Here is a 12,328-nt window from a genome sequence, read left to right on the forward strand (position 1 = left end):
CACTTTTGCGCTACAGAATTTTCCAAGGACATTTCTATAGATCCAAATTTATTTGTCTGTGTTTATAAGTCATCTTGGAAAAGTAATATTATCGTAACTAGAAGGGTCCTTGTTTACCAGACCAATAAAAGTACCAAAACCAAAACAAAAATCTCCTCCTAACTTCAGGTAAAGCAATAACACAACAGATATAAACCCTCCAGGTAGTAAATTTCAGGTTAAAAGAAATAAGTAACTGCGGCTCAAGGGCATCACATATTTTCGAAAGCCATTTAATGAAGTCCGAGCCTGTATTTTCTCGGATTGCTTTGATTATTGGGTATCAAATCATGTTAGGTCTCTTTCTCCTTATCCAAATAGCTACAGTAGAGTACTCTAAGTACCAAATATTTCTTTAGGAAATTGATTTTTTAAAGTATGAGAGCAGTAAGGATTTAATATCTCTTTTCTATACCATCTTTAATGAGCCCATCAATAACATCTTTAATGATGCCATAAAACACGTTTTTCTTCTGCTTTAATTCTTCTCAGATTGCACATGTCCACACGCAAAGCACACTTAATAGAATAACTATTACTGGATATTATTTGACAGTCATAAAAGTGTTTTTTTGAGATGAGTTCTCTTGATAAGATATATGTGGTATTTTATTAATGGGGTTGCTACAGCATCAGACACAGCAGTTTCCGAAAGATTTTACTTGCTCAGGGTCAGACCTTGGTGGGTGTGAAAAGTGAACTCTGTGAGCATTACATATATCACACAAGCAAAACTTCTGAGAATAAATTTTCTGTTTTCTGAAGTTCATCTCAAAGTTCATATGCTTTTTTAAACCGTTTCCACATTTCACTGAGAGACAACGGTATCAAATATTCCATATCACCTTCATAGCGTCAGGATATCACAACGCAGACCAAAATTGTCTTGCACACAGTGCATCAAACACTTCTGTTGCTTGGACTTAAATAATAAATGGGTCATGCACTTTACTTTTGCTTACAGACTTTTAATACCAAACCCGAAGAATGCGAGTGCTAACTGTATATCCTCACAGAAGTCTAATTGTTACAGAGAGCGAAGTATTAAAAATGTAGTTTTGCATGGTATTTGCATATCATCAAACATCTTTAACCCAACATTTTTTTGTCAAAGTAGTATTTAAGTATCTCAGACTTGGTACTGTATTTGCATGAACCAGCCTCCATGATCCGTAAAATCCTACGTAACACATCACATAGCTAAAACTTTTAGAGTGTCCAATTTGCACAGGCACCTGTAGTAACTTGGGAAGTTTTCTCTCTGGATGTAATTACCCACTAAGCAGCCACAGAACACCGTAATTTCGGGTTAAAGCTCACCATCCAAACAATATATACACATTTATCCTGAAAACAGAAAACTAGGATGAATTAGTACTGGCAAGCACAAAGAGATGTGCAAAGACACTGCCTGGCTTTGAATACCCTGGTAGCTCACACCGGTCTGGGAACCTGCAAAATACAGAGGTGCACCTCGCGTAGATGGCTCGTACCCAACTGATGATCTATGAATTAACGTTAAATTACCCCTATTAAATCCGTACGTGATGGCTTTAAGGGAGAGAAAACAAAACTTCACAGAAGATGCTCTGTCTCAGAGTTATTAGCCTTTTTCTGGGATATTTAAATATATTTGGAATACATCTTACCTGTTTGCTGTACTTGTTATTGGTTTGACAGCTGTATTCAGAGCAGTGATCTGATCCAATTGAGATGTTGTCTCCTGCTCCCACAAATGTGTTGGCTGGTGGTAGATCTTGTACGGCCTGGTGTTTTTTTCCTGCAGTTGGTGACTGGGGGTGAAGCTGGACAGTAGGCAACGGAGAACTGGACTTGTAATGCCTGGCCAGGTCAGGACTGCCAGGCCCACCATTCACGGATCGGTATCGCCCCATGCTTGGGCTGTCTGACAGCTTCTCGTTCACACTATCATACCTCTGTCCATTTGGTTTAGAAGCTTCCACAGTGACAATGCTGCTGTAGAGAGGCTGCTTAGATTTTTTGTTTTTCTTGTCCTTTTTAGGCTTTTTGGATTTGTCGTGCTGCTGGGGTGTAAAAAAGTCCTCGTGGTCCTTTTTGCCAGCTTCGTACCCATTTTTATTTTTGGACCGGCAGTACCTTGCCATCACTACAATTAGGATGATCAGAATCACTGTCATAATTCCAGCAACCACCCCAATGACAATACTGAGTCTCTGTTTGCTGATTTCATAACTTGGGTCACCGGCTATATCCTGGGTGAGCGGGGTGTGCAAACTTCTGGCTATCTGGGAGTCAATCACAGTCGCGTTGGAAACACTTTCATTGACAAACACATGCACCAGAGTCGTGGTGGACTGGGAGGGCTGCCCGCTGTCATTCACTTGCACCACCAACCTGTGCAAGCCGTAATGCTTTTGGGTGAGCTTCCCCACCAAGGAAACCACACCGCTGGTGGGATCAATCTCAAACAGCTTGAAGGGATTCCCTCCCACAATGCTGTAGTTGAGGTCTGCGTTGATGCCATCGTCGCTGTCCGTTGCCAGCACGGTGGCTACCACTGTCCTGACATTACTCGAAGGTGGCAGTAAAGTGTAGGAAATGTTTCTGGGAAGGGTGACTGTGGGAGCGTTGTCGTTCTCGTCCATCACAAAGAGGGAGACGGTGGCGGTGGCCGACCTGGGAGGATCTCCCCCATCCACAGCCTTGACCCTGAACGTGTATGTGGTCTGGTGCTCCCGGTCGAAGGACATGGTGGAGTAAATGGTCCCCGTGTCGTTTTCGATGGAAAAAATGTTACTGTTTTCCTCTATGTAGAGGCTCATCTCTGCATTGCGCCCCTTGTCAGCATCCATCACCGTGACCATCCCCACAGGGCTGTTGGGCTGCAAGTTTTCCTTCACATAAAAGGTAAAGACGTCCTGCATAAACTTAGGGTCATTGTCATTCCTGTCGGCCACCTGCACGATCACCGTGGTGCTGCCCTGCAGCACTGGGATGCCTTTGTCTTTGGCGTTAACTTTAAACTCGTACCTGTCTGTCTGCTCGCGGTCCAGCACGGTGTTGACCAGGATGTCCCCAGAATCGGGGTCGATGGCAAAGGTCCCCATCACGGCGGAATCCAGAGAATAGGCAATCTCTGCGTTCTTCCCACTGTCGGCGTCGGTCGCCAGCACCGTGGCCACCCTCTCTCCGGGGACGTTGTTCTCCGGGAAGTAGACCTCCACCACCGACTGGCCGAAGACGGGCGGGTTGTCATTGGTGTCTCCGACCTTGACGACCAGGGAGTTGTTGCTGGAGAGGCTGGGGCTGCCCGAGTCCACCGCCACAATGACCACGTTGAATTCCCGGGTGGTCTCGTAGTCCAGGGGGGCCGAGGTGTGCAGGAAGTACTTTTTCTTGTTCTGGTCGCCCTCCGTGTCGCTGGCCGGCTTGAGCTGGAAGGGCACGTCCCCCACCACGGTGCAGGTGACCACGCCGTTCTCGCCTTGGTCGCGGTCGGACACCTGCACCAGGGCGATGGGGGTGTCGACCAGCACATCCTCGGCCACGTTGGCCACCCCGTCCTTGAGCGGGATACGCCCGATCTTGCGGATCTCGATGGACGGCACGTTGTCGTTCTCGTCCTTGATGTTGAGCACCACCGTGGCCTTGTCGGTCTTGGGGGGCTGCCCGCGGTCGCGGGCCATGACGGTGAAGCGCAGCTGGTTCACCTCCTCGCGGTCGATGCGGTGCAGGACGCTGAGCCAGCCGGACGTCTCGTCGAGGCGCAGCAGCCGCCGCACCGACTCGGTGGCCGCCCCGAACACGTACTCGATCTGCCCGTTGACCCCCACGTCCAGGTCGGCGGCTCGCAGCTGCAGGATGGGGGTGCCGGGGGCGCTGTTCTCCGCCAGGTCGGCCTCGTACACGCTCTTCTCGAAGCGGGGGCTGTTGTCGTTCACGTCGGTGATGAGCACCCGCAGGATGGCCTGGGAGGAGCGCGGCGGGTCGCCGCCGTCCCGCACCCGCAGGGTCAGCTCGTAGGAGTCGCGCTGCTCGCGGTCCAGCGCCCCCTTCACGATCAGCTGCGGCTGCTTCTCGCCATCCGGGGTGTCGGCCACCTGCAGCTCGAACACGCTGCTGCGGCCGCCGGGGCCGGGGTTGGGGCCGCCGCCGCCGCCGCCGCCGCCGCCGCCGCCCTCCGGGGCGTCCGGGCGCCTCCTGGAGCCCCCGGGGCCGCCGCCGCTCGCGCCGTTCCCGCCGCCCCCGGGGTAGGGGGCGCTGTCGCCAGGCCCGGCTCGCCGGCCCTCGCCGCCGCCGCCGCCGCCGCCGCCCCCGGGCTCCTGGAGCAGCTCGTAGCGCTCGATGCCGTTGCGGCCGAAGTCACGGTCGGTGGCGGTGGGCAGCAGGTAGAGCGTGCCCACCGGCCGGTTCTCCTCCACCGTGAGCGTGAGCACGGGCGACGGGAAGGTGGGCGTGTTGTCGTTGATGTCGAGCACGATGACCCGACCCTCGAACAGGTCCACCCAGCTCTGCGAGGGCCCGATCACCGACACCTCGAAGTCCAGGAAGCACTCGTTCTCGTCGAAGATCATCTGACACTGGGGCAGCTTCTCGCGGTCGATGCGCCGCTCGCTGGTGCTCAGCTCGCCCGTGAGGTTGTCGATCTTCAGGTACTCCGAGCCCGACTCGAGGCTGAAAGTCACCTCGCCCGAGCCCGTCACGATGCCCAGGTCCGAGGCGACGTTGCCGATGCGGACGTCCGCCGGGCCCTCCTCGGCCAGCCGGTACCGGAGGAGTTGCTTGGCGGCCGCCAGGCTGAGCGACAGCGGCAAGAGGAGGCAGCAACCCAGGCACCAGCCGCGCGCCCACCCCGCGGTCCGCATCCTCAGCATCTTCTCCTGCTGCTGCTGCTACTGCTCCTTCTAGGCACGGCCCCCTCGGCGCCCCCCTCCTCCGGGGCCGGCCGCCGGCCCTCCGCCCGGTCCTCTTCTGGCTCCGGGAAAGGAGGAAGGGAGAGGAGGGAGGGGGCGAGAGCAGCGTGCGGAGTCGGCCGGGCGCGGGGGGCGGGGGGGGGGGACCGGCGACAGATCCTTCTTCTTCTTCTTCTTCTTCTTTTTTTTCTTCCGCCTCCTTCTGCTTCTTCCGAAAGTTATTGTTTCATAATTCATGCAATGGGTGCTAATCGCCCGCTCGCCGGCCGCCGTTCAGTCGCAGCACTCACAGTTCACGGGACACTGCGCGCCGCGGGCTCGGCGCCCCCCCCGCCCCCCTCCAGAGTCATCCCCGCGGCGGGCGGAGGATCCCGGGCTCCCGAACCCCCGCTCGGCCGGATGGGGCCGGAACCGCTCCGGCAGGCGGGCGCTGGAGCCGGGAAGCGGCGGGGAGCAAGCTTGCAGCCTCCTCCCCCGCCTGCCAACCCCGTTCGTCTTTGCTGCTACTCGAGTTGAGTCCGATTCACGTTTCAGCCACTCACTCCAGACCCAGCTCCTGCTCCGGCTGCCCAGGCAAACGTGAGTTGCTTCCTGCACGAGGCGCTGGGGCCAGCAACAAGCCGGTCTGAACTCTGACTCCGCTCTGGCAGCGGGGGAGCCAGGCAGCGGATCGAGAATGAAACGGTGGGGGGAAAAAAAAAAAAAAAGAAAAAGAAAAAAGAAAAAAGAAAAAAAGAAAAAAAGAAAAGAAAAAGAAAGAAAAAGAAAGAAAGAAAAAAAAAATCCCTGGCAGGTCGGTCGCTTCGGGCACCGTGCAGTGGAGACCACTCGCGTCACACGGCGGTCCGCGTCCGGGTCCCCCCCGCGCGCCGAAGAGCAGCCCGAGCCATCTTCAGAGACGCCCGGAGAGTCAGTCCCTTCTCACCCCCAAGAGCTCGGGTTTCTCTTTTTTTCTTAACAACTCTGCGCAAGGTCATTAGTCACGAAGCCGCCGCCTGAAACCGCAGCAGCCGTGCGCCCGCGGGGGCGAAGGCTGAGCCGTGCGCACCGCGCGGTGCCCAAGTTTGGGTTCGCAGCCGCAGAGTCCGTGCCTTTCCTCACCTGCATTCGGCCCGCAATTCGGAGCACTGGGATCTGCAGCGCTGTGCGCGATTCAGGGAGGAGATTGCAGCCTCTCTCTCTCTCTCTCTCTCTCCCCGCTCTCTCTCGATCCCTCCCCTCCCTCCCTCTCTCTCCTCCCTCCTCCTCCTCCTCCTCCTCCTCCTCTCTCTCCTCCCTCCTCTCCTTTCCCCTTTCCCCTTCTCCCACTCCCTCTCTCCTGCACGCTCCTCTCCTTCCTCCCAGTCCCAGTGCTGGCAACTCGAGCTGAACTTGATCCCTTTGCAGTTCAAAGGTGAGCGAAGCAGGCTCGGTGCTCAGGCTCAGGCGACGCTGGCCTGGCGACAAGCCCCCCGGGGCCGGCCGGGCTCCCCCAACGGCAATTAAAACAAAGATGCCCAATGCTGTCCGGATTTCCGAAGAAAAGCCCAAAGGCACTGGGGAGGGAGGGGGGGGCGGGTTGAGCGGGAGGTGGAGTCAGAGACAGCTGCCAAGTAGCTTTAAAAAAAAAAAAAAAAAAAATCCAGTTTGCCAAGGGGAGAAAAAGTGCCAGTCGGTTGTTGCCTCGGAAGTGCCCTGGCACGGCGGGTGAATTCCGCAGTTGTCTCGTCCCCTCTGGCGTCTGGGAGAGTCTGGTGCGGGCGCGCTCGCCGCCCCTCGGGCTGCCCGGGCTGCAAGCCCCCGAGCGGCGAGTGGGGAGCTCCCGGTCGCTGGCCGCGAGCCGGAAACCCGCAAGTTTGCCCAAAGTGGCGGTTGCTGCCGGGAGCTCGCTGGCTGGCTCGCGGCTCGAGCTGGTCCCTTAAGCGGCGGCGGCGGCGGTGGCAGCAGCCTGGCCGCGGAAACTACACGCTCCCGGGGGGCTGGGGGGCAGGCAGGGAGCAGGCCTGCGGGGAGGCGGGCGGGAGGGGGTACTGGCCGGCTGCCCCGCTCCGGAAAGCCCAGCGTCACCCCCGGGGGCCGGTCCTCGCGGGCGCAACCCCAGCCGGCCCCGTCCGTCCCCCTTGCACCCCAAGCCCTTCCCCGTCTCCCCAGCGAGCGCAGCCGCCGTCTTCCCGGGGGACTCGCTTTCCCTCCCCGGGGCTGGTAAATGTCCTCGTCTCCCTGACGGATGCCGAGTGCGCGCCCGGGAGCGCAGAAGCGGGTGCCGGGAAAGGTTTCTGTTTCTCCTCTCCCCTCTCAGACGACATTCCCCACCCCCTATCCCTCCCCCCCTCCACCCCGGGTCTCCGTTTCGCGATTTAGCATCTCGGTTAGGGCACGGTTAACGCTGGCTCGGGGGATCCCGCGTGCGCCCAGGGAGCCACGCTGGTGTGCGGAGACACCATGATGGGCTGCAGTGGCCAAGAGAGAACCTCAAACTCCGGAGAGGAGAGGGATCCTTTTTTGGGAGTGCGGACTCCGGAGGGCTGGGGCTGGGGGGTGGGGTGGTGCCTGTCTTTGTTGAGATGCTTGGCATTCCTGGCTCCGCGCTTGCCTTGGGGGTGGACCGGGCGTGCGCGCGCGCCTGGGGAACAGACACATGTTGGAAGCCTCGGTGTTATTTTCCGAGCAGAAACCTGCAGCCTTTAGTAACTGGCAAAGTGTAGCGTCACCTATCTGGATAAAAGGGAAATAAACTTTAATGGCAACTTTGTGTACCGAAGTGTCCCTAGCTCCGCGTCTCTCCTTCTTTTGACTTTGTGCCACTCGGTCGTACACGGTATCCCTCCCCCCCCCCCCCCCCCACGCGAGGCTTCCCCGGTTTTCAGTCGCTGCCATCGCAGCCAGCCTCAGCAGATCTCAGTTCTGGGTGTGTGTGTGTGTGTGTGTGTGTGTGTGTTTTGTTTTTAAACTGTAGCCATTTGCTCATCCTTTTATTTCAGTGGCCAAGGGGGCCCGCCGGGGTGCAGGGGCCTGAGGCAGGCAGGAGATATTTGGGGACGCTCTGAGCATCTCTAAGGAGAAACCCGGCTGCCGCTGCGATTTGCAACCGGTCCTCAGCTCGTCCGCCCAATCTATAGGCATCCAAGGGCCTCCCCTTAAAGGAAAATTTAAGACGAAAAGAAGAAAAGAGAAAGGAATCCGTCCCCAGTGGGTACTCCGCCTTTACGAGACCGGTGCGAGGAGGCGAAATGATTTAAACAAGACAAACACCAATAAAGTCTACGAGCAGCTGTAGCGCGCGGTTGTTTGGGCGGGCGCAGCCGGGGGGGGGGGGGGGGGGGGGAGGCGGCTGAGCTTCCCAAGGTCTCCCTGTAGGGGATCGTGGAGGCGCGGGGGATGAAAGTGCCAGCGAGCGAGTATTTTCCAGTCCGCTAAAGCAGCTGCGCTCGGGGCGTAGTGGCCTCTCCTCGGGGCCGGGCCAGGCCCGCGGCCACCCCCACATCCCCCAGGCCGGCCGCCTCCCGAGCTCCCGAGCTCCCGAGCCTCCCGAGCCTCCCGGCTCCAGATCTGCAGCATCAGCGAGAAAAGCCCGGCGCGCAGACTCAGTGCGCACCGCCGCAGTCTGGAGCCGGGGGGCGGGGGCGGGCGCCGCAGCGTTCTCTTGCCCGCCAAGTGGCTGTAGTGCTAAATCCCCTTCTATTTGGAAAACTCTGGTTTATCAGAATCCTTGCCTCCCGCGACACCCGGCCGCCCCCCACCTTCTTCTTCTTCTTCTTTATTTATTTTTTTTTTCTTTCCACGGTGCAAGGCGAACGAGGGAAGCCGTTTCTCCTCCGCGGCCTTGCGCCCGTGCATTCCGATGCGCGGCAATATGGTGCAGTGCGCTCCCTCCCCTGCGCGCCCCGACTAAGATTCTGCAAAACTTCTGGCAGCCGCGTGGGCAGAAGCGTCGTCCGCTCCCCCTTCCCTCGCCAGACCGCAACTTGAGCAAGCCCCGGGGCTCGGGGAACGCTCGCCCCCCCGCGAGGGCGCAGGAGTGGAGGCTTTCCCCCCAGCGCCGCGGATTTCTTCCCAGGGGGTGGGGGTGGGGGTGGTGGCGCGGGGGGTGCAGCGCGTCCTTCACAGTGGAGTGGTTTCCCCCTCGCGAGCCGGAGGCGGTCTCCAGCCCGCCCTCCCTACTCATCCCTACCAACTCCGCCGCCGAGCCAAGCCAGCGTGGGAAATGGGTCCGACGTGTGCGGCATGGCGAGCAGCGCGCACGGCCGCGGGGGCCGGGGAGCCCCCGGCTCTCCCCCTCCCCCCGCCCCCCCCGCCGCCCCCGCCCGCGACCCGGCCGCCCGCAGCTCGGCCCGGGGCGCGATCCCGGGGCAGGGGGTGGGGGCGGGGCGCCCCGGCCGCGGTCGCAGCCCCCGGTCCTCTTCCGCCCCCTGCCTGGGGACTGACGCTGGGCTGCAGCCTCCCTCCCGCCGGCGCGGGGGATGAATGGAGGCGAGAAGCTGTCGCCCCCGCGCCCGCCCCATTTCCGCAGCCTTTACAGCTTCAGTGTCACAAGCGCTCAGCAGTTTCATTAAATGCGACTGGGGGGGGACTCGGTCCCCCCGCCCCCCCCCCGCCCCCGGGTAGCAGACCTCACCGCGGGAATGTGATATCCGGATTCGCTCCCGCCCGCCAACCCCGCCCGGCTTTTCAGACTGGAGGCGGCATTTATCTTCTCCACCTGGGAGGAAGGGTTCCGAAGGAAATGGGATCGAAAGTGTAACCGGCTGCAATAAATTAAAGAGCCCGCTGCGGCGGCGGCGGCTGCTCGGGCGGCCAGAGCCCAGGAGGGGAATCGAGATCACAGTTTGCTAAAGCCGGAGTGGATCCGGGTGCGAGCTCCTCACCGCTTGCACCAAGCCAAGTATTTAAGAGAAGGTTGAAATGTTGGGCGTGTGTGTGTGTGTGTATTTTCTCCTTGTCGTTGCTTTTTTTTTTTTTTTTAAAGAAATGCAAAGGGAAACGACCCCCTGCAACCAAGATCTGAAAATTAAAATTGATCGAAATAGAAATGCTATCTATCCCCCGTTCTAATAGGCATCTGATCAGAGCTTGGCCAACGATTCTTTTTTTTTTTTTTTTTTTTTTTCTCTGCCAAATATCCTGCCCTATACTCACCGTATTCGGTAGTTTTCCTGTTGTTGTTTTAAATCTACCTACTAACCCTGCCATCTTAAAACTGCTTTGCAGTTGAGAAATCTCGGTGACTGAGCTGAAAAACAGCATTCAGGGTCCGGGAGGGTAGTTTAAGCCTCAAGAAGACAGGAAGGCAAGAAGGGACGACCACAAAAGTTTATGGGTAAGGATATCAAGAAGTAAGTGCCGGAGATATTATCTCAGGGGGGCTTTCATTTATTATGGGCGCTGTATTCACAATAGTACAAGAAAAAGGTTAAATACAGTAAACATGATAGCCAGTTCTGGAAAGAAATATAAAGCAGGTTGACGGGAAGGGAGAAAGTGACTCGAGAACTCCACCAAGGGACAAACAGAGGAAATGACACTCCTAGATCTGCAAATCCATTGACCTTTAGTCTTTTTTAAAAAGGGTCCTCTGTATCCACTTGCACGTGCATATACGTTTTTGAGGCCTTTGTGATCAATCGTTTCTCCACTACTTTTGATAAAGTTGATACTGTAGTCTCCCTTTTCCAAGTAATTATTAGAAGTTATTGTGCCTTGCACATATTTGAAGCAGTAAACTATAACTGCAAGGCTATTGTCTTATAGCAAGTTTGGTTCTGATTCTTGGGGCTCTGAGAAACTTTGGGCAGATTTTGCAGCCTTAAATCCATTCTTGTAGTATTAAAATGAGTAGCAGACTGAAAAAGCTAAATTATTCATTGCAATAACAGACTTTTTGATGGACATTAAAACTCAGCAGTTTAAATAAGGAAACCACAGATTTCCTTTTAAGCAGGTAATAACTGCTTGCCTCAGTGGTTATTTAATTGGTCTCCAGCCAAGAAAGAGAATCAGTTGTGCTGTTTAAATCATGCAATCATGTTATGCGAAGCCATATACAGTATTACAACGTATTGATAAGAGACGACATGAGAAGTAAACTAAGTTGATTTATACCATCTATTGGATAACAATAAAACATTCCTAAAAGGACAGTATAAAAAAAAAAAACTTCACGGAGAATAAAAAAACTCAAGAAAGTAATGTTTTAAGTGTTTAAGTACTAATTCATAGGCTCTATGATTTGCCTGTTGAAGAGAATGCCTTAGTTTTTAAAATGCCACTTAATAGAAATGATTTTCACTTTTTACGCACAGATTAATGGTTGATTTTTATCGATTTAAGTTTTAAAATGCCAAAACATAAGCAGCATAGCTTTGTAGTTTATATGTAAATAAAAATCTAGTCAGTTACGATAGCTGGCAAACACATGGTCTTTTACAAGACGATTTGTGATTTTTATCCCAACTTTACACTAATTTCTATATAGTCACAAAAATCCAAGTTTGGGAGGAAAATACAGTATTTTGCAAAATCTGGGTGAGTTCTGGGAAAAAGACCCTGGGTGGGTCAGGACCATGCATCCTATTATTTGTGGTCACCTGAAGCTCTTCTGTCACTATCTACGGTAAAATTGAACATTCCAATGCCCTTTGCAGCATGAACTTGAGACATTTGGCATTTCTTTACTACCGTGGCAGGATATATCAAATGCTGCTGTGAATAATGACCTCTAAGCTAGATAATGTATTGAGGATTTGGGGGGGAAATCTCATTATAATGGCTTATATGAATATAATACTCAAATAAATGGCCTTGCTTGTAGGAAGAATGGTTGAAAATTATGAATTAGCTTTGTAAGTTTTAGCCCCTGACTGCATTGACCTATGCTAACAGATCACGTCTTATGTTAATTACCAATACCAGGTGGCACAAAACGTTCATTAGTCAATCAAATTGAACCCATTGCATTTAGAAAATTCAAAACATGAAATGTATCTAGAGTAGGTAATTTCGTGAATTTGACTGACTAACAGCAATGGAATTTTCCAATGATAGATGTTGATCCGTACATGGTGATCATTGGACCTTTCCCCAGATATTTCCAACTTCTGGACCTAGAGTGGGATTGCACTTCCTGGCCCCCTTGTGCCTTGATGAGGCCATTGACTAGGTCTGGGCAACTGGGAGTAGAAGCCTATGTTCGCTTCCAAAGGGAACATGGATGCCTGAAATGAACCATTGTTCAACTTCATCAGTCGACCTGATTATTAACCTGACCTAGGACCAATACCTGGAACCCGTCAAAAAAACTTCAGACTAATACTCACTTTTGAAGCTAGTGGTGTTTTCAATGCCATTTAAGTACTTATTTGATGTGTTATTCAAGTAAATCTGATTGAAAGGCTTACAAAGTAGACAATATGTGTTTC

The 12,328-nt window shown here is 54.3% G+C and overlaps 1 protein-coding gene across 20 annotated transcripts in view; it reads right to left on the reverse strand.

The window, feature by feature from the left end:
* Positions 1-6,726, reverse strand: part of PCDH7 (protocadherin 7) — a 417,583-nt gene extending 410,857 nt beyond the window's left edge. For all 20 annotated transcript variants that reach the window (XM_072808228.1, XM_072808164.1, XM_072808160.1 and 17 more), the window contains exon 1: positions 1,689-6,726. In XM_072808228.1, coding sequence (XP_072664329.1) covers positions 1,689-4,895 — 3,207 coding nt within the window. In that variant the 5' untranslated portion in view covers positions 4,896-6,726. The remainder of the gene's footprint in view (positions 1-1,688) is intronic.
* Positions 6,727-12,328: the final 5,602 nt, after the last annotated feature.

Source organism: Canis lupus, chromosome 2 (assembly GCF_048164855.1).
Source record: "Canis lupus baileyi chromosome 2, mCanLup2.hap1, whole genome shotgun sequence".
Classification (NCBI taxonomy): domain Eukaryota; kingdom Metazoa; phylum Chordata; class Mammalia; order Carnivora; family Canidae; genus Canis; species Canis lupus.